Source organism: Silurus aristotelis (genome assembly GCF_946808225.1).
Source record: "Silurus aristotelis genome assembly, chromosome: 17".
NCBI lineage: Eukaryota > Metazoa > Chordata > Actinopteri > Siluriformes > Siluridae > Silurus > Silurus aristotelis.
The window spans coordinates 9,104,935-9,125,556 of NC_139590.1; the positions used below are offsets into that span (position 1 = coordinate 9,104,935).

Below are 20,622 nucleotides of genomic sequence, written 5' to 3' on the forward strand. Positions count from 1 at the left end.
AGTAGTTGAAATAACAGTATTCTTCCATTTCTTACGTTCCAATTACTAGTTTCCATAGCAAAACTATGATTATCCTATACAAGAGTTCTGAGTTAGTGCTTTTCTGTACACACGCATTATATAAGTACAATATAAGTCAAAAGTGTAACAGTGAACTTAAACCTTGCTGTCAAACCTTTGACAGGTATAATACACATATATACTCACTCATATATAAATGTGCAGTGTGTACGTTTGTATACAAATGGCCTCTGTACATTAGTGTTTGATGCACTGAACTGCAATCAGCTCTCTTATGGACATGTACATCACATATACATTTGCTTTTTGTAAACAGAGACAAGGGGATGCACCAACTTATATACTTATACACTGCTCGTTGCAATATATATTTAAACACCTCATGGTGTGCGTTACTATGTAACACAACCACAAAAAAAAAAGATGGTCCGTGAATTATTGCTCAGCCAGAGCTAATGAAACTGGCAGCATGCCCATAAAAGGACAGTGGGCGGAGTTACTGTAGGTTAATCAGGCCTCTGGATGGCAGTGTGCAAGTTTAATTGGGGGGGGGGGGGGGGGGGTGTTACCAAAAACCAAAAATCTCCTTGTCCCTAATACAAATTTGCATTTTAATGACCAGTATGTTTTAATATAGTTTTAGTATCGTTTTATTATATACATAACTACATGAAATTCTTTTTAAGCATCCTCCCAGTTTTAGTTTAATGTCTTTAAACCAACACCATGCTAATTCGGACACTATTGCCTCTCCTTTAATAGTAAAGCTCACATTGAACAGTTTTGTTACAAATTCTTGGACCATAAAGTCTCCAAGCAGGAACTGCTGAAACAGCACCATCACAGAACCAGAATGGGCTCTGTAGTGTTAAGTGGTGTAGTGTCTAAAGTTGCAGTACCAAAAGCCGGCGTCGCAGCAATTCCTGCCTGGATATTTCATTGCTGACGAAGCCTAGTAAGCAATCTCCATCTGCTCAATTGTGAAGAAAAGTCAGTTCTAATAGAATGTAACGGCTACCTTTGTATGGATCCTATGGATCTTGACAGTTTGTTACTAGCTTAGTGTTAGTTGTCTGTGCTAGCACTCCACAGTAAGCAAATCAAGCACTGCTCTTTAAAAAAAAAATAGAGTAAAAGTTGGAGGTAGTGTGTTGAAATTTCTGATTTCAAAACTACAAACTTCTCTTCCAGCAGAGCTCCTGAATGAATACCCAGCCCTACATTAACTGCTCTGCCCACTTAGTCACTTTACATCTCCAATTCTTAAGCACCTACCGTTTCTCTCACCGTTTGCCACACTTAGCTCTCTAGCCAATCCCTAACCCCTCCCTTGGTAGCCCTGAGATCTACCAATCTACCAAGAGAGTATAAGTGATGTCTGCCGTTTGCCGTACGTAACACTACTCAAAGTCCAAGTCACAGCATCAGCTACAGCCGTCTGATTATCGTTAAAGGTGTGGAATAAAGATCACTAATTCCACACTTAACACTACTACTCAAAGGAGCAATCAGTCATCTAAATACAAAAAAAAACACGTATCCACTATGTCTCCTGTTGATTACGGTGAATGCTTTATGACGACACACTTTAAGAGTAGGAGAGATGGGAGCCATTGGAGATGTGGGAGGTGACTGAGGTGCTGCGGCTCAACCCTCCATCCCCAGCTGCTCCACCAGGCCCCCCTCCTGATGCAGTCCTCCTTAGTGGCCCGGGGCTGTTCCTCAGAGCCATTAAACTGGGGCCCCTGACTACCAGACCCTCGCTCCTCCCCCCATAGCCGCCCTGAGATGAAGAAGAGGAAGATGATGATGGTGGGGACGAAGGTGAAAAAGAGACTGGTGGTGGCGGTGGAGGAGGAGGGAGCAATGCCAGAGACTGCGAAGATGAGTGGCTGGAGAGATGGCGTGAGTGACCATGAGCATATGAGGATGAGCGGTGGCTTCCTCCACCGTTGCCCCCCCATTCTCTTTCACGCTCTCGCTCCCGCTCCCTCTCTCTCTCACGCTCCCTCTCTCTCTCCCGCTCTCGGTATAGGTGAGGTGTGCTCTGATGGTGGTACTGCTGTGCCAAGTAATGCAGGCGGTGATGAGATGAGGAGGAAGAGGAGGATGAAGAAGAGGCAGATGAAAGAGAACTGGGCAGGCCACGTGATACTGGAGTGTCAAAATCCCTATCTACGTCCCTTTCACGCTCACGGCTGGAAATGGAGATAGATTCTCCTCGGCTGAACGCAGGGGTACTGTTCTGGCTTCTCCAGGACGGCGGTGCTGCAGAGTTCTGGACACCGTGTGTCCAGTGGCTGCCTGAGCGGGGGACAGGGCGTGACGGCCAACCACCTGAACCTGAAGAGGGTGGGTTAGAGTAACCTTGGCTGTAAGCCTCAGCTGGGATTCCTGTTAGTGCCATGTTGCTGAAGCCCAGTCGCATACTCTCAGAGTCAAAGGCTTCGATCTCTCGAGCCTGGCGCTCTAACAGGGTTCGGATTCGCTCTGATCGATCGTTCTGCAGGGACAGCATCTCCTCCTCGATCTAGAAAAAGATTGAGATGATTTTACAACATGACAATAACCCCACCCACATGCACTGGTTTCAAAGATGTAACGTTTGATGGAATTTTATAGTAGTGGTCTTCCCGATTCAACGGTTATGCTGAATAATCAGCACCGATAGTTGATTGCTGGAGCTATCTGCAAAAAAAACTAAACAAAAAAAAAAAAAAGATTTTTCCAGGTAGCACCTGTTGCTGGAGCAACTGAGAGGGTCTGCTGTCATTATGAGAGCTGCCCTCTAGAGGCGAATCACTGACACTACAGACTTTATTTGTACACTTGAAACTCCGTGGTGTACAATTTATGATACATTAATTAAAACATTCATAATTGAATTAAGCACGTTTTTATAATTCAGTTCTTTTTTATAATAAGTTCAGTACTTCAGTATTTTACATGGTGTTTTTTTTAAAAATCCAGTTTCCATTTTAAAGACTATTGGTTGATTAATCGGTCCTCGGCAAGCGCGATCCAGCCTAGCTATCAGTAAAATTCAGTAATCAGTAATCGGTCATCCTCTATTGAATAATCTATCAACGTTACTACTAGCTATATAATTTATTCCTGAATTTGGAAACAACACAAATACACCATTGCATGCATATCAGTGCCCCTCACCCTCTGCTCAAGCAGTGCTCTGCGAATAGATACTCTTTGCTCCAGGTCTTTGATTTCCCTCTCGTGCTGTGTGTCCGTGTGCATTTTAATCTTGCTCTGGTACGCATTCAGTAGTTCCAGCTCTTGCTGCAGCTGCATTCTCAGCACCTGGTACTCCGCCTCCTGTGTCTCATCCAGTCGCAGCTGCAAGAGTGAACCCAACAGTAGGATGTCAGTAGAGACACATTCTGAAGCAAGGTGAGAAAATTAAATCTCTGCCAATAAATCTGTGCTGAGTAGATCAATCTGTAACACGTATGTTGTATGTTGTGTTATGTCATATGTTAGAAGGTGGTCTCTCCTTGCCTTACTCACAGCCTGTGTGGACAGCATGTCATTTATGGAGTGGTCATACTGCTCAGCGAGGATGGCTAACTTTCGCGTCTGCTCCTCTTTCAGCCTTTTCAGTACGGCCTTGTGGTCCGATTTGGGTGTGGTCTCCAGCAAATGGTTCCTCAGGGCCTTGTACTGCCGCGTCTGAATTTTACACGTGTCCTGAAACTGCCTCTTGATCTGGAGCTCCTTAGTCTGGAAAAGGAAACGAAAAGGCATGAGAAAAAAAGTGAAGGTTGAATAAGGACGAAAGAACGCAAAATGCGTCAGGTGGGTCAAAGTGTGGACTCAAAAGGGCCATTTTTCTCCTACCTTTAGGCTCTTAGGCTGCTGACGGACCTCCATGCTGTGTTTCTGTCGGAGTTCCTGTTCACGCCGCTTGTTGTAGTCCATCTGATTGGTCAGCTCACTCTGGTGCTGGGTGCGGATGAGGTCGGCCCGTGTGTGCTGAACCAGGCCCAGCTGACGGAACTCCAGCTCCTGAGTGGACTCGTGATGCCGCAGCAACATGGCGCACTCCAGATCCTTTTGAGTCTGCCTTTTATTCAGCTCCTACAGGGAGATACAAGATGGAGGACATATAAAGGCCATACAAGGTCTACATGCAAATTATCCATGAAAATGTCCAATGTACTTTTTTGCCACAAAAATTGTCTTAAAAAAAAAATTAAAAATAAAATATATATATATAAATCCCCCTATGAACGTAAATGCAGCCTTGTGATTTGAGCCATGTCTCACCTCTCTGAGAAGATCCTGCTCCAGGTTGTGTCGTGCTAGCAGCATCTTTCTCTTATACTGTCGGCACTGGAGCTCATAATACTGTCTCTGGCGCCGCAGTAACCCAGCCTCCTCTTCTGCCTGGAACTGCTGGAGACACTCCTTCTGCCTCACTAGCCATTCTTGCTTCTCCCTTTTAGGGGTGGACTGGTTCTCATTCAGCTCCTGTATACACGGCAAAGGTTGCATGTTAGTATTAGCTGATACCCAAAAGCTTCTCCATGTTTCTTCTTAATCATACAAGCCAAATACTAAACAGCACAAAAATGCAAAAGATCAGTGAGAAGGCATGTAGAGTAAACCCCACCTCTTTGAGCTGCTCCTTACGCTGCCTGTACTGGCGCTTCTGTGACTCTAGGAGATTGGTGAGCTCTTTCTTTTGCTGGCCCAAAATGTGCTGCTGGAACTTTTTTTCTTCAGTTTGTGCAGCTTTGGTCTAAGGGGAAAAAAACCCACCACACACGTTATCTTTATTTCTGATCATCTTTATCCTCGTTCCTGTTTCAAATGTAAAGACATTCTCAAAAGATCTCTTCTCCATCGTGCACCACCTCTCACCTCTTTCTCCAGAATAGCCTGGTGCTTCTTAGATAGCTTGTCAGCCTCACTGCTGAAACTGTTCCTCTGGCTCTCCAGCTCTTTGTCCAGCCTCAGCTGATGCTCATCCATCTCAGTCTTGAGTTTGTTTTCTAGTGCCAGCAGCTGCTTCTGGTGCTGTCGCCTCATGCGCTTGTAGCCGGTCATCTGCTCCCGAAGTGCTGAGCCTTGTTCATGCTCCTGGATCTGCCTTGTCACCTGAGCGAGAAACAGGAAACGTGAGCATTTGCAAATCACTGAAGAAAACCGTATTGGATTATGTGGAAGGTGAACAACAAGTTTCACCAATTTACCAGTATATTAACCATATACTTTTACATTAAAGCATTAATTACCTGCAGCTGCTGAAACATCTAATGTTAGGTAGCAGTTCTGAGTGTATGTGATCGTTCTCACCAGCGAAGCTGTGCGAATGGTAGCAAAGTGGTCACGGTTGCGGTAATGCGCTCTCCTGCGAGCTCCTGATGTTGCCTGCTGTTGCTGTGGCTGTTGAGAGTCGATTTCCGGCTGGTAGGGGTCATCGTAGATATTGTCAGGACCCTGCCATTAATATGCACCCAGGAAGAAAGTGTACACATTAAAAAATAAAAAATTAAAATTAAAAAGGATCTTGTGATTGGACGTTCAAAAAAAAAAAAAAATGATAATAATAATAAAAAAAAAAAACAAGCATTCGATTAGTAAACATGTCTATGTGCAAAAACAACCCACACCATTCAGAAACAGGCATGCACTCAGTCCACATGCCTACAGACACAAACAACAGACACCTTACTGTATAAATGAACACGCAGACACACTCACAGAAGGCCGATGTATGATAGAGCTGTTAGAAGTGACCGTGTGTTCTCCTTCTCCCATCATAGCCATTTCAGTGCTGTCATCCGAGCCGTCAGCCAGGCTGTTAACTGACGAGCTCTGGGAGCTGGCACTGATGGACATGGAGGGCACAGACTGAGAGCTCTCCATGCTGTTGACTGTGCCCATCCGCAACAAGTACTGATCCACTTCCTGAACACATACGGCAGAAAAGTAACCACACCGAGCTCTTACCGCACACGAAAAAAGACCGGAATAGCAAAAGAATGTAATATAAGACTATCAAAATATTTATGTATGCAAGACGTGCCTCTTCCTCTTCGGCTCCATCCTGAGCGGGGCCATTGTGCGTCTCTTGGAAAAGGATCTTCTTCATCTTTCTGTACTGCAGGTTGTCTAGTTCCCTTACAGCATCTTTCGTCCTCACTATCAGGTCCATCACCACAGACAGGGGGCGTTCTCTGCACAGGAACCGATGCTACAAACACAGAGCAAGGTGGAACAGTAGACCAGTTTGTCTAATCACTAACTGACAGAGGTGGCGAAAGTACACACATCCTTTACTTAAGTAGAAGTACAGATACTCATGTTTTAAAATACTAGAGTAAAAGTTGAAGTATTGATAATACTTTTTTACTCAAGTAAAAGTAAAGAAGTTTTGGCTCGGACATGTACTTAAGTAAAAAGTAGTTATTACTTTTACCTGTTTTAGTGTCACGTTGGTAACTGGACCTCACATATTAATATTAGAGCTGTCAATCAAATTAAATATTTAATTGCAACTTAATCGCACATTTCTATCTGTTCTAAATGTGCCATATATTAATACTTCCTGTTTTTAATACTTTAAGCAACATGGACATTGAGAAATATGGATGCAACATAGAGCATGAAAACGAAAAACTATTGTAAATGTTTTAAAGAAATAATGGTGGTTTAAATTACGTAAATCTTCAGGACAAAAAAGAGAACCTTTGCTATGTTTCCACACGGACAGTTAATGAAGTGATAGCAGGGAAAATGCACCTCTTCAAGACAAGTCAGAAAGCTTTTATCATAATTATACCGATTTATGGGATTTATGGAATAAATCATACCAATTAAATAATCAGACAATATTTTTATTTGATGTGAATGTGGTTTGTGTAAAAGACATTTCGAGCCTTCTATACATATATTTATTATGTCAGTGAGGCAAATATTTACTGATATTCAGGTTGTTTTATTTATGTGTTTGTGAAAGGAGATGACACGGCAGAGAGCGCACACTGTCTGTTTATTTTACAAAGTTATAAAATTATAAGTGTATACAAATAAAATGAAACATTTTACAGATTTGAAATGATGTATTGTTCTTATCTGTACGATCAAAAAAGACAGTATTTTCCAGACTATAAGCCACTACTTTTTCCCCAATGCTTTGAACAATGAAGCGGCTAATTTATGGATTTTTCCGGGGGTTTTCACGGTTTCACAAGCTTCATGCCAAAAAACTGAGCCCCATAACATTAAACCAATGAAATTGCCGAACAGGTTCAGGTGGACCAATGAAACTCTTTATATTAAATCGAGCTTGGCGCACCACATCATAAATATGGATGAGGTTCCTCTGACGTTTGACCTGCCGCTCACTCGGACTGTCAACAGAAAATGCGAATCATTCGTCACGCTGAAAACAACCGGGCATAAAAAAAACGCACTTCACCTGTGTTCTGAGCTGCACGGCATCGGGAGAAAAGCTTCATCGATGGTGATTTTTAAACGCACGCCGATGCCAAAGATAAACTCTCGAGAGAAATTGTTGTGAAAGGAAGGAGGAAGACAGTGAACAATGACTTTCTTGGTAGGCTACTGTTTAGATACAAGCCATGTAACAGACACCGTCTTTCGTTGAAACCTGTGTAAAGTTCATTAGTTTCAATGTAGACACCTGCAGCTTAAAGACAGGTGCAGCTTATTTATGTTTAAAATAAAAATCTTTGTAAAATTCAGTGGGTGCGGCTTATATTTGGGTGCGCTTAATAGTCTGGAAATTACGGTAATTTAAATTCGTTTCGCTATTATGAGGGAAAAACCCACAAAACGCCACCCAGAGGGTTAATTGTGTGCATCATTGCGGCTAGTCTACATCTGTGGTAAATGAGAGCCAGGACATTATACACCAATGGATTCAAAAAGACGTGCAATGACAGGAAACACGTGCAATGGGCTAAAAATACACAGTGAGAAAAAAATAAAAAATTTACATTTCTCCAAATCAATGGATTAAAACTAAAGTAATGAGCCAGTTTTAAAAAATGTAAGTAAAAAGTACAGATATCTGTGTAAAAAGTTAAAGAAAAAAAATTTAAGTAAAGTACCGATACCAAAAATATCTACTTAAGTACAGTAACAAAGTAGTTGTACTTCGTTACTTCCCACCTCTGCTAACTGATGTTACTGATTAGTATGGGCATTTTTAGGTTAGGATTAGAATCTGGGGGTCAAAAGTATGTGGCAAACAATGATGTGTCACAGTCAGTTGTGAACATACCATTAACATGACAAGTTGTTTTAAAAAAAAAAAAAAAAAAAAGAGAGCGCTTTCCTTGTGTGGAACAAACAAAACCAAAATATGTGTTACGGGAAACTGGTTATTGTAGGACATATTTAATCAACGATATGAAAGCAGATAAGTGTTTTAAGGCATGTAGCTTACATTGAGCAGCACATCGGAGGTAGGCCTGTCCTGAGGAATCTTCTGTAGGCAGGAGTCTACAAAGTTACGGAAATAATCTGACCTGAAATGTAATAATGCATGGTGACAATTAGCCAGGAACTGGAATTTCTGGGAGTTTTTTAAAAAAATATATATAAATATATATATTTACTGCATTTGGCAGATGTCCTTATCAAAAAAAAACTCACAACTGAGCATTTGAAGAATTTAAGTTTGCTCAAAGGACCAACTGTGCCAAATTGATGTTGCTGAGATTTGAATTTGTGACATTCCAATCCAGAGCCCAATGCCTTAACCACTAAGCAACCACCTACCTCTGTTTTGAACAGTGTACCGTTTTAACATGGAATAACAGGCAACAGGCAAGGACAAATGAAGCCATTGTATAATTTCAAACATTTTTATGACTCGTATGGCAGATGATAAAAAAAATCCCAAATTCAAGTCAGGGTGTAAATATTCTAAAATGTGACAAAAAATACGACCACGCCTGGTCTTTATTCACATTTATTGTGCAGATTGATTTGAATTACTAGACAGTCAAAATAATAGCCTACTTTTACCAGTATGTGAAAATTTATATTGTTATTATTTACAGTAAGTTATTATAGATAGTAAGCAAATTAAAGTTGAGCTGTAAAAGCATAGATATGAAGGGAGTGCTCACCAGTGATTTGACGCCAGGATGGGGCTCTCGTTTTGAGCAATGTGATATAAGGCACTCATAGCATTCATATTAAACAGAGGAGGCTTCCTCTCCGCTAGAGGGATATAATCACAGGGGCAGAATTAATCAAATGAACAATAAAAAACAATGAGAAAAATTTGTAAACCGAATGAGAGAAAGTGGTCAAGGAGAGGTATACAGAAAGAGAGATGCCATTAGCTAAGCGGATTAACATCTAAACCCCAAAATCCTTCTCTGTAGGAGGCCTCTCAGACACTACAAAGTCGTGCGCACCACCCGACTGACCTAAATGAGCCACACCCACAATTTGTGTTGTTCAAGTTAAGTGTAAAAAAGAAGCTGTGTGTTACAGTGACTGCACTCACCCAGCTCTATACAGGTGATTCCTAGAGACCAGACATCAACCTTGCCATCATATTGACCCTCATCCATCGCTAGAATCACTTCAGGGGCCATCCTGTACATTAGAGTTCAAAGGAAAAACGTCAATCCGATGTTTGTTGGGAGATCGTGTGAGTTACAAGCTGTAACGAGTGTATGAATATTAATAACGAATATAAATGATCATTAAACCTACAGTTGCCACTAAATGAACTTTAACACAAAAACACTGATACAAGCAAAGGCACTGGATATTTGCATGTCTGAGTAGAGACACAATAAAAGGCAACACGAGTAGTTGCCACGTTTTACCTATAGAATTGCTGTGGGAGAAAAAGCAGCAATTATTTGTGGGTGCTGCAGCATGGGAAAGGGTGTGGACATCCCACTTCAAATTTATTTATAGAGCCTAAAGCACCTCTTGGGCACACCTTCAAATCGCAACAAAGCCTCTCTGTTTCAAATAGAAATTTATAAGCATTCGGAGTGGTTTTATTCTTGTTGGCAGAGTTCTGCTCTCAATTTAGCGTTCACTAAAGCATTTCCTTAACAGGGAGTTAAAAAATAAATAAATAAATTCCTGACTGTACAGACACTCCCAGAAACATAGATCACACTATACACTTAAGTATATAGAACAATGGATTTTGATCTAACAAATGCATATTTAACCCCAAACACCACCCGCCCCACCACCGCTGCAGGAATGAAATTATGTAAGGTTCAAGAGAACGTTCAAAAATGTGCCTCACCAGTAGGGTGTGCCCACAAAAGAGTTGGCTGGAGCCATAATGGAGGCAGAGCCAAAATCTCCAAGCTTCACCTGACCAGGCTCAGTAAGCAAAATGTTCCCTGCTTTAACATCCCTGTGTGAGAGAGATTGACATCAACCAACCGGTTTAGCAAGGCACATTATTCAAATAAAATCTGTCTCATGATTAAAAACAGCATCGCAAATATCAGTAAACGCACCTGTGGATCATATTATGGGAGTGAAGGTATGCCAGACCCTGCAGTGCACCATGGGTAATAGCAGCAATTTCCACTTCCTGTAAGGGCTTCTTATGGACTACGAATACAAACAATAAAGGAATGTTTAGATACAGAGCAAATAACTACCTAAATCTAAATGTCTCCAAGTAATCATCAAAAAGATGAAGAAATCCTGATTTGTTTCCGTATGTTGACGTACTTCCTTTGGAAGCAGGAAGTCAGAGTTGATTTTCACAACAGCCAACACCCCTGGAAAATCTAAACAAACTTTACAGAAATCCTAATGGTGAAAAACTTAGAGCCTTTTTCAACTGTGGAGTATTTTTTCATGTCCTTTTCACCAACAAGGACAGACATCCTAGATTAAAAGAATAGAAGAGTTTTGCTGGACATGTTTAAGTAGATGTCATTCATTGGTGCTGAGGGAGAGTAGCAGGGCCCTCACCAAGAGGGAGCAGATGTGTCTGAATAAACAGCTTATAAATAATTTAATTTAATCAAATGATATTTGATCCTTTATGAATTATGATAGAAAGTCCATATTAAACATAATACGGCTCCATATTCTTATATTGTTCAAGGTCGCTTTGAACAGCCTTTTAAGTGTCTGCCAAATAACCTGGGATTTAGCACAAACCCCCCTCTCTTCCAATTGAATCAACTCCAAGCAGTATATCATCAAGCAAGAGACCACTGGAAAAGGGGGAAAGTGGACAGGAAGACACACACAAACCATATTTGCTTCTAACAAGCATCTTGTAGAGCAAAACCCACACCCAGGGGTGTGACACATTCTAGAGTGCATTATGTTGATTGAAGATTAGTACAAGGCAAACTGTAAAAACATTGTGTTCCTGAAAGTGACAAATTATTTAGATTAAAAGATGAATAGCTCAAACATTTTGTGGTATTTTCTTGCTAGATAAACTCTCCTAGAAACAAAAACCTAAATCAACAATATGTAAATGTTTTGTATTTATATAGCACTTTAACCAATTGTGTGACCAGAGGCAGTCACACAAGTGTCTCAGACTCAGGGCCAAGAAAGAAAATGGAACAGCGAGGCTTTGATGCATAAGGAAATGTGGACGCATAGAATAAGATGGGAGAAAGAAGAGCTCTCTACTCACCCTCTAATAGATCAGATGCAGAACCCAAGCAGTACTCCATTACCAGCTATGAGGTGGGGAAAAAGAAAGAGAAAGCAGATGAAAAATCGATTCTCTACACTGAATTGTACACAGTTGAAAAACATGTACCCTTACCCATGCTGTGTGCTCCCTCAGGTAGCAGCCTTTGTACTCAATAGTGTTGGGGTGCCTGAGTTTCTGGAGGAACTTCACCTCTTTAATGATGTCCTGCCATTTCTACACACAAATACAGTCAAAGTAAGAGCAACCGTGTAGAGAAGAAAGTTGAACAAAAATGCAATTCAAAAGGTGCTGAGGGTTTATCATGGTTATGTCTGTAATCAAATATTTGCACAATTTCCTTCAGCTATAAAGCAATTGTCGGCTTCTTTTCCATCGAAGCTGCACGTTTACAGCAGATAATTACATTTTAAGATCATGAATTTATTCACAGAACTCTACACTGTAGCCTATTTAGATACTGAGTGTCAGGATTTGATAAAAAATAATATTCTGATATATAACAGGTAGACAGAAGCGATAAAAAAAGGCAGCCCTGGTGACTGTAAATGTCGAGAAACAGTCACTCACCTCGTTCGACTGTTTGCCACTGTAAGACATTTTTTTGATTGCAACCACCTCGTTGGAGCGAACATCTCGTGCCTAGGACAGGGAAAAGCTCAGTGGGACGACATTACCAACACTCCCCCACTGAATTAATATCCCAGACCTTCTGTTAACAATTTTACATGTGTGTTTGAAAAAAAAAGAGTACAAACACATTTCACAACATTTCTGGCTCTTACAAAGTACACAGCTCCGAAACTCCCGTGGCCGATCTCACGAAGGTCGGTGAAGAGCTTCTCGGGATCATCTTTGTAAAAGAGATCTGCTACCTCAGGGTCCTTCAGACTCCCGGCGCGGACACTCGCAGGCATGGCCAGCTCCTAAAAACATAGAAAAAGAGAATGTACAAAGCATCTCTATAATCTTATAAATCATCTGTGTATTTTACAACTTGCAGAATTCTGCATATATTATCTACGAATAAAAAAAAAGAAATAAATCTTTTGACTGTTATATGACATTTCAGTGTCCTTATATAAATATCTGCTCCATGGAAGAAAACAAACTCTTAGGTAATTATCAGCTGAGCTTTTTTTTTTTGTGTACAAGAGTAAAATCTGTTAAATATACATTTTATAGATCTGGCAATGGGTTGTAGATCGGTCAGATCTTTGGCCTGCACAGTTGAGGATGGAAGTACTGCCTAAGGCAAATCACAAGGCCTGGGCAAGAACAAATGCCTTATTCAAAGAAACTGTTATGATGTTCTATTTTGGTGAAGCTGTTCCCATATTTGCCCATGTTTTTATAAGCTGTTGAAGTCATGCCCTCTTTAAATCTCATTTTTTAAATGCCATACACAGACACAGCCCTCTCTACAGACAACAAACCAAACTATTGCATATCTGAGGTGATTATATAAACATGCATTCATAATGCTTTCATTTGACAAACAAAACAAAAACGATCTTGTTACACCTGTGCTCGGGATAAGACTGCATCACTTCTCGAAAAGTCATTTCTATTCTTTAGATAAAGTGAAGGTTGTGATTTTATCTACTGAACTGAAAGAACAGAAATTGCTGACTTTTTTTTTTATTGTTGGACTCGACTTGTCAGTTCGACTGCCACTTAAAAAAAAAAAAAGAAAAAAGAAAAGAAAAGAAAAGTGAAAATTCTTAATGCTTCAGATGTGACAAACGCAAACATATTGCAGTAATAGTTTATTTCTATAGCGCTTTTCACAATGGAGATTGTCTCAAAGCAGACCAGAGAGTCTGATGCAGATCTTCACCAAACCAGACCAAAAAAGTAATTTTATTAACATGGTCGATGACCAGCTACAGACGGTTTCCCATGGCTTGTCAGCAACTATGCAAAGTTAGTGTTTTGTCACCAATAACATATCAAACGACATTTCCATGATTTTCAATTCACTCTAACTTGTGCTGAAAATGTTCACTGTATCAGGCTGTTTCAAAGTTTTGCTTCCCAAACTGGAATCTCCTGTACAGACATGCCAAGAGAGTTCAGCTCTTAACGTTTTGAAGATCATGGCCAGAAAAGTGAACAAAAGAGATCAGAAACTCGTGGGCAGGTCTTTTAAAGATAAGATTACTCCTGAAATAATAAGATTAGCCCACTAAGGTAAAACTAATGCCCACAGGACTGGAGTCAAGTCAAGCAATGATTTAAAGTTCTTCTAATGACTATGCTTAGAATATACTTGCCTTCAAGTTGTCTTCCAATAAAATAAATAAACAAAGTGATGTAACTTTGTTAATCGTTTGTTACTAGAAAGGTCTTTAATGTCACAGTGAATTTCGATGTCTCAAACTTGATTAGATTCACACGGGATCGGGGGAATGGAATTATTACAGCGTATAGTAAATCAAGCCATTAAACCACATCACACCATGACAATGACAAAAAAAATACATTATATTCTTTTTCTATTCGATAATTACCTAACAGCATTCAGATTGCTGCTGCAAGGCATCTAAACAACATTTTTCTCCATTCTTTTAATTAGTCAATAGTAGTGGTCTAACGTCAGATTGGGTGTTTTTTTGCATTAACAGGTCATTTCTTGGCTTCATATGTGTGTGGAAAATAAAGCACACACTCTGGCATCTTTTTCCAGCTTATTAAAAGGAGCCTTGGAAGTGTTCTTACAAAAATGATCAAAGTTGAGGTTTATTTCTCAGAACCTCCTAAAAACACCAGGTGAAAAATAGGGCCTTTGTCGTTATAGTGGACGAGTAGAAAAGCAGAAGTGCCTTTTACACATTACTGTCTTACCGAGCTTGCACGCTATCAACCTTATTCATCTTTACTATGGAAAACTGTTGTTCGCATATGTAAGTGCTTTCACTCATGGGGATTCAGGTTCAAAGAGTAGGCTTGTTAGGTGAGAGTGTGTGCAAAATGCCACTGTCCTACAGTGTCCACTTTATTGACAATAGAACAGTCTGTGGCTGGTGGTTGGTAAAAAGGCGTGGCCAAGCATACACAACATGCCTTTTTAAGTGCAAGGACAGAAGTGCTTGCAAAACCAAGTAAGACAATAAATGTAAGGTAATAAATGTGTAATTAGCTGCAACTATGCTCATCATTACACAAGCATGTGCTCAGTATTGAACTGCTTTGTCAGATGGTTTGAAGTCAGGCAGCAGCTTATTAAAGATTTCATAGAATACATACAAACAAAAAAAAACGTGAAAAGGAAACACGTAGAAAGTTTATTTTTGTGGAGAAAAAAAAATAAAAATCTGCAGACACCACATTTTCTGAAGGACTATTTGCATCGCAGTCTATCGTCCAAGCCTATTTGCATTTCAGCAGGTTGTTTCAGGGTTAAGTATCGGTAAATGGTCATGACTAAAGCTTGTTCATTCCTGAACTTCGAGTTTCACATGATGCATGTCTGCGTCATGCCTTCAAGCACACAGCTGTGAAGTGTCGGCTTTCCAGGAGAGAAGACCTTCTGCTACCTAGCTTTTGCGACCTAGGTAGCAGAAGGTCTTCTCTCCTGCTCTACACGTTTTTTTTTGACTCAGACACAGCAAAGTCTTTACAGTTTATTGTGCTCCAAAACAGCCGTCCTGTGTAACTACACCACCCTGCATAAACAAGTTGACTCTGATATAATGATGTCTAACTATCATTACACAATTCCATTCTATTATGCTACATTATAATCTTTCTGCAAAGTGTGGGTTCGTCACAATTTAACTTCACGCTAATAGAAGTCTTGAACAACATTTCAGCGACACAAGATTGGGATAAACTGCATAAGTGTTATAAAAGAGTTTTTCCATTAAAAACAGACACTGAACATGTCATAAGATACAGATCTACTTTGAAAAGGGAATTGCTTTTGTATCAGTGACACCATGGATCAGTAGCGAGAGAGTTGCGTGTGCGTTCACCCAAAATGAAAGCAAAACAAATCATGTATTTCGCTTTTCAATAATAGTATGTACCTTGTGAAAATGAAGTAAACTCTTACATGACTAATGTTTTTGTAAGTATTTGGCCTCTGGTAAAGTACGACACGCTTAAATGATGCAACCTCTCAAAATTCATCAAGGAGAAAACAATCAAAACGTTGTGTAGCAGGCGATCAGAAATGCATCAGACTCTTTGTGGCACTTTTAAACATACTATTCTGACTCACCAGGTGGTTTCTCATTCTTCAATAATGTTTGGGTGGGGCCATTTTTTTTTAAATGCATCACACTACACAAACGTCTAGCTAGTTCTTTTATTTCCACTTCAATTTAACTGCTAGATGATTGCAAAGATTTATACAACTTTATTTTGCTTTTATAGACTCTTCACTGGCCAATATAGATACTGGGATATTTATAAACATTGGAGTGTGCTCTAAAAGGTAAGACATTTCCCAAACAAACAAAAATTCAAATGTCCCACCCTGACATTTAGCCATTAGAAACCTAATCTTGAAAACAATAATACTATCGTACCTGCTGCATCTTTAAATAAAACTCCACATCACATTTTAATAAAACTGTCTAATTGGATTTGCTGTGGTGCATATACTTTTTTTTCTCAACTATCTTTATTTTTTTACAGGATACAAGAACAGCACATGACAAAAGAAAAGACATGGAACTGCAAAGAAAGGCGTAAAAATAGCACGATCCCCACAACAGTGCATGAAACAGGAAGTGAGGCTAAATGAGCCAGTTCCAGGAGAGTCCATAGGGAAAAAAGTTCTACTGGAGGTTTCAAACATAACGACAGCAGAAACGGTCTGGGGAAGGCAATTGTACGACGCATTCCCACGAGAGCCGACGTTAAACGTTAAAGACTTTTGTGAAGACATTCAGTGCTTTTATGTTAACCGTGAGTGGGCCGTGAGACTGCGAGAGACAGCAGTGGGAGGAAGAAAAAAAAAGCCAAGCTAAAAATACAATCCCCTAAGATTTCTGATTTCATGCAATTTGTCTCCTGATATGGGAACAAGGGTTAATTTCAGAACAAGTAAATGAGCAGGGCTTGACTTTTTTATTTTTAAAGAGCAGTATTAAAAACAAATGATTAAGAAGCACGACATGCACATTCTGATCTCTGCAGTGGCCTGTTCAAATGTTTACAGTGCCCTTGCTTGTCAATTCAGCAAAACCAGAACTTTAAAATGTCTGTGTGCAAGAATATTACTTTTTCCGAGTAGCATGTAAATTTGACAGAAATACCACATCATAATTTGCCACTACACACTATGCACAATTATATTCATGTTTACCAACAAAAAGCCAGCAAAATGCCTACTTTTTTAGCCCAAAAATCAATAGGTACATTCTTTTGTAGGGGAAAAAAAACCCATAGCAGTAAAAAGCAGCAAACCTTTTAATCAGATATCACAACACACACATAAAACTTTGTATTGTGACATAACTTATCACCATACTGAGATTATTACCAAGCTTTCACTTCATACATAAAAAAAAAATAATAATAAACATTTGAAATACATTGAGGTATATATAATAACAATAAAAAAAGTCCTGCATGTTATCGTGTTTTTTTATTGGACATGATTGTGTTATATCCCGATAATACACTAATCATTCCCTTAACATAGAATGCGTTCTTCTTCAGGGGCTTTTTTGGCCATGTTTCATGTGAGTATAAATGGGTCAAGTGTGAATAGTCAGGATTGTGAAAAGCAGCTAAAAGTGCAGTCAATAGCATGGGGATGGGCCACTGTGATATAGTCCTCTATTCACATCTATTCACAGGATCTTAAGGCAGTTCACATGCAAATTTGGCCTCCTAAAGCTACAGCCAATACACATATCCAGGAAGACAACTTATCAGAATTTAAACAATGTGCCCCATCTACGAAAGAGCCACATTTATTAAGAGGCCTGTAATAACATTCGAGAAGCAGTCACACATGGTAAATGCAAAAGGATGGACGTTATTTCCTGTACCGACAGGAGAGGGAAACTGTGCGAGAGGCCTACACAATAGGCCTGTTTTCAACCCTTACCATTACCTTCTCAATTCCTTGAGAGGGTCAGTACTCCATATCAACACTACCAGTTGAATCCCAAAGCACACTACATGACATAGTCGTCATAATTCATAGCCCACATTCCGCACATGTGCAATTAAGAGGCATAATTCCAGCTTCCCCCTGTTTTCCACTGACGTCTGGATCCACCGCAGGTCTTTTTTTCCCCCCTTGTGGGTTTGAAGCCAGTGGATCCTGATTGGCCCCAGACAATCTGACATGTGTTCATCTCTCTTGCTAGGGTTATTGGGACTTTAAAAATAACCTCTTCCTCCCTTAAAAACGGAAGGCTGGCACTCGTCGATGGCCTGCTCGGTCCTGCTCTGCCTATTTAGACTTAAAAAGCTCCTGGTAAAAACATCTGTAGAAGGCGACGCTGTAAAGAATAAAGCACATCTGGTCCTGCAGCAGAAGCAAGGCCTAGGACCACCAACTCTAAAAATCTAAGGCTTGTTTTTTCCCCCAAACTGTATCCGGGTAGATAATCTACGTAAAAAATAGGTAATAAATGTATCCATGGAGGTCCAAACTTTGTGACACCCAAAGGTTCACTTTAGTACCTTTTCTCTCTCAGAGCATTCCTGTTTAGACCTATGCCCTCTATAGTTTAATAAAAATGTATGAAAATGGCAGAAACCAAAAGACAGACCTCATTGGCTTCAATAAAACAAGCACCATGGTGTCTCTGCACACGTCGGAGTTAAATCTGTTGCTTACTGAGTGGCCGTGTCTCATCCAAACACATACACAAAAAAAATAAAAAAATCAGGAGAAAGCAACAGATCAGATCGTTGGAATCAGGGTAAAATTCAACAACAGGAATTGTCCCAAAAAAAAAAAAAAATCTTTACAGAGATAAAGAGGTTATAACATTGTATTTATATGTTAGTCCCTATAAGTTTATCCCTACTGAGTAAGTCAGTGGGAACAATGGCAAATAAAACTCCCCGAGATGGGATGAGGAAAAAAAAACAGTCACAAAAACGGAACCCATCCTTGTCTGGGTCTCACTTAGCGTCCATTCATTATAGTGTTCGTAATTTTGTTCATCATTGAGGTGTATTGTTCAGTGATGGGCGCTTAAATTGCAAACATTAATTACGATCCAAAACCATCCTCATAGTTCTTCAGTTGCTCTTCATGGCTCTTAAGGTTGTTCTTATGGATCCATTATTCAGTTATGGAACAAGACAGAGCTTGAGAGAAACAGCTTTATTTGGACTTGGCAGTTATGGAAAAGAAAGATAATGGGTCAGATTGGATCAGAACTGAGTGGATCCAACTCTTATACAGCACGTTTAGCAAATGAATGGCCTTTGTGGGGAAACTTTAACACATGGTGTATGTGTGACTTTCCTGACCTCCTGTTCTGTAAATTCAGTTTACTGGACGGACTGTCAACATGGTAAAAACACAATCTCTACTCATACATACATACATACATAAAATGGCTTACCACGGCTTACAGTTGATCCCGTCGTGCAAAATAAATCCTTCTTGTTCTCCCTTCACAAACAGCAGCAGTGTTTCCGAGCTGTTTGGGATGATTCAGACCGAAATATGACCCATAATCTCGAATTAGTGAAGTGAAATGTGGGCTTCCTGATTCTCCCCCTCCTTGGCTAACGCCTTGTGTCCTGCTTTGGTGGTCCACACAAGCTAGCTCGTTAGCCAGCTAGCTAAGCTAATCCCGATTCCACCGTGACGTTAATGGACTGTCCGTTAGCTAGCCTAGCGACCGAGCGGCTTTACTTAGCTAGCTAACGGTCTCTCTGCTTAGCTAGCCAAGGCGGCGCGCGGCTGGTGTTCCTCTTCACACACTCCCGATCCTATCATATTGCGGAGGCCCATCGGTGTTCACGACTGCTCCGTGTCACGGGGGACGGAGAGACTCTCCGGCTGGCTGTCCTGTCCAATTTCGCCCCTTTTTTTGTTCAGGAAACGAAGATGGCTACGTGGGGCGGGAGGCAACCGGAAAAAGGGCGAGAGGTCACGCTCGCAAACATTCGCTTCCTGTGGGTGTGTTTGTGTGAGCGAGAGACTTACTTTATTTATTTTTTTATTATTGTCTCTAGTTATTTTAAATTTTTTTACTACAAAACTGTACCGAAGCTTTGGCAATACGAATGTTAAAAATAGTTTAATATTTGTCATGACAATAAATCAACCTTTTCAATTGTGAATCTCTGATAGGCGGAATCCCAAACGGATATCTAGTGCACTAGAAAGGGTGCGAAAAAAGGCCGTGCCAGAGTATAAGTGGCTCCTTTGTAACAAAAGAAATGGGTGATTTGGGACGCGTCATAAAACACGCCTTTTGAGAAAGACAGAAAGACAGAAAGAGACAGATTGTCTTTTATTATTATTATTATTATTATTATTATTATTATTATTATTATTATTATTATTATTATTGGCACGTTAATACATACATTAAAATGTCTAAAAAATTAAAATACGCAATGACCACCGGAAATAACAGCAATATATATATATATATATATATATATATATATATATATATATATATATATATATATATATATATATATATATATATATATATATAAATGAATGAATGGAATGTGGTGGTCATGGGAACAGTGAAAATGCACATGGGCAGTCTTGGGGAACGAGCTTGCACAAGCACCTACATACTCACACAACGCAGCAATTAAAGCAGGATTTCCGGGTAGTTCAGTGGGTTTGGCTCCTCTGAGCAAAGTGAGGACTGAGGATTGTGGGCTAGTGGTTCTAGAAACATTACTGAACCCTCATGTACATGGTCTTGTATACTGTAATATGGAGGTTGTTTACTGTATGTAATTTCCAACTTTCAACT

The 20,622-nt window shown here is 40.0% G+C and overlaps 1 protein-coding gene across 2 annotated transcripts; it reads right to left on the reverse strand.

Moving 5' to 3' along the window:
* Nucleotides 1–1,474: 1,474 nt before the first annotated feature.
* Nucleotides 1,475–19,764, reverse strand: taok2a (TAO kinase 2a). Of its 2 annotated transcripts, none has more exons than XM_083567458.1 (20): nt 19,237–19,764; nt 12,475–12,615; nt 12,260–12,331; nt 11,804–11,905; nt 11,669–11,714; nt 10,518–10,614; nt 10,298–10,411; nt 9,530–9,621; nt 9,144–9,237; nt 8,456–8,537; nt 6,068–6,235; nt 5,743–5,949; nt 5,335–5,478; nt 4,900–5,136; nt 4,649–4,777; nt 4,303–4,506; nt 3,874–4,113; nt 3,544–3,756; nt 3,190–3,372; nt 1,475–2,551 (listed from the first exon to the last, which is right to left on the reverse strand). In XM_083567458.1, the coding sequence occupies exons 2-20, from the start codon at nt 12,604–12,606 to the stop codon at nt 1,610–1,612; spliced, it is 3,498 nt and encodes a 1,165-aa protein (XP_083423584.1). In that variant the 5' UTR covers nt 12,607–12,615; nt 19,237–19,764; the 3' UTR covers nt 1,475–1,609. The 2 variants fall into 2 exon arrangements, with proteins under 2 accessions (XP_083423584.1, XP_083423583.1); XM_083567457.1 differs by having other exon boundaries at nt 3,535–3,756.
* Between the last annotated feature and the right edge of the window lie 858 nt (nt 19,765–20,622).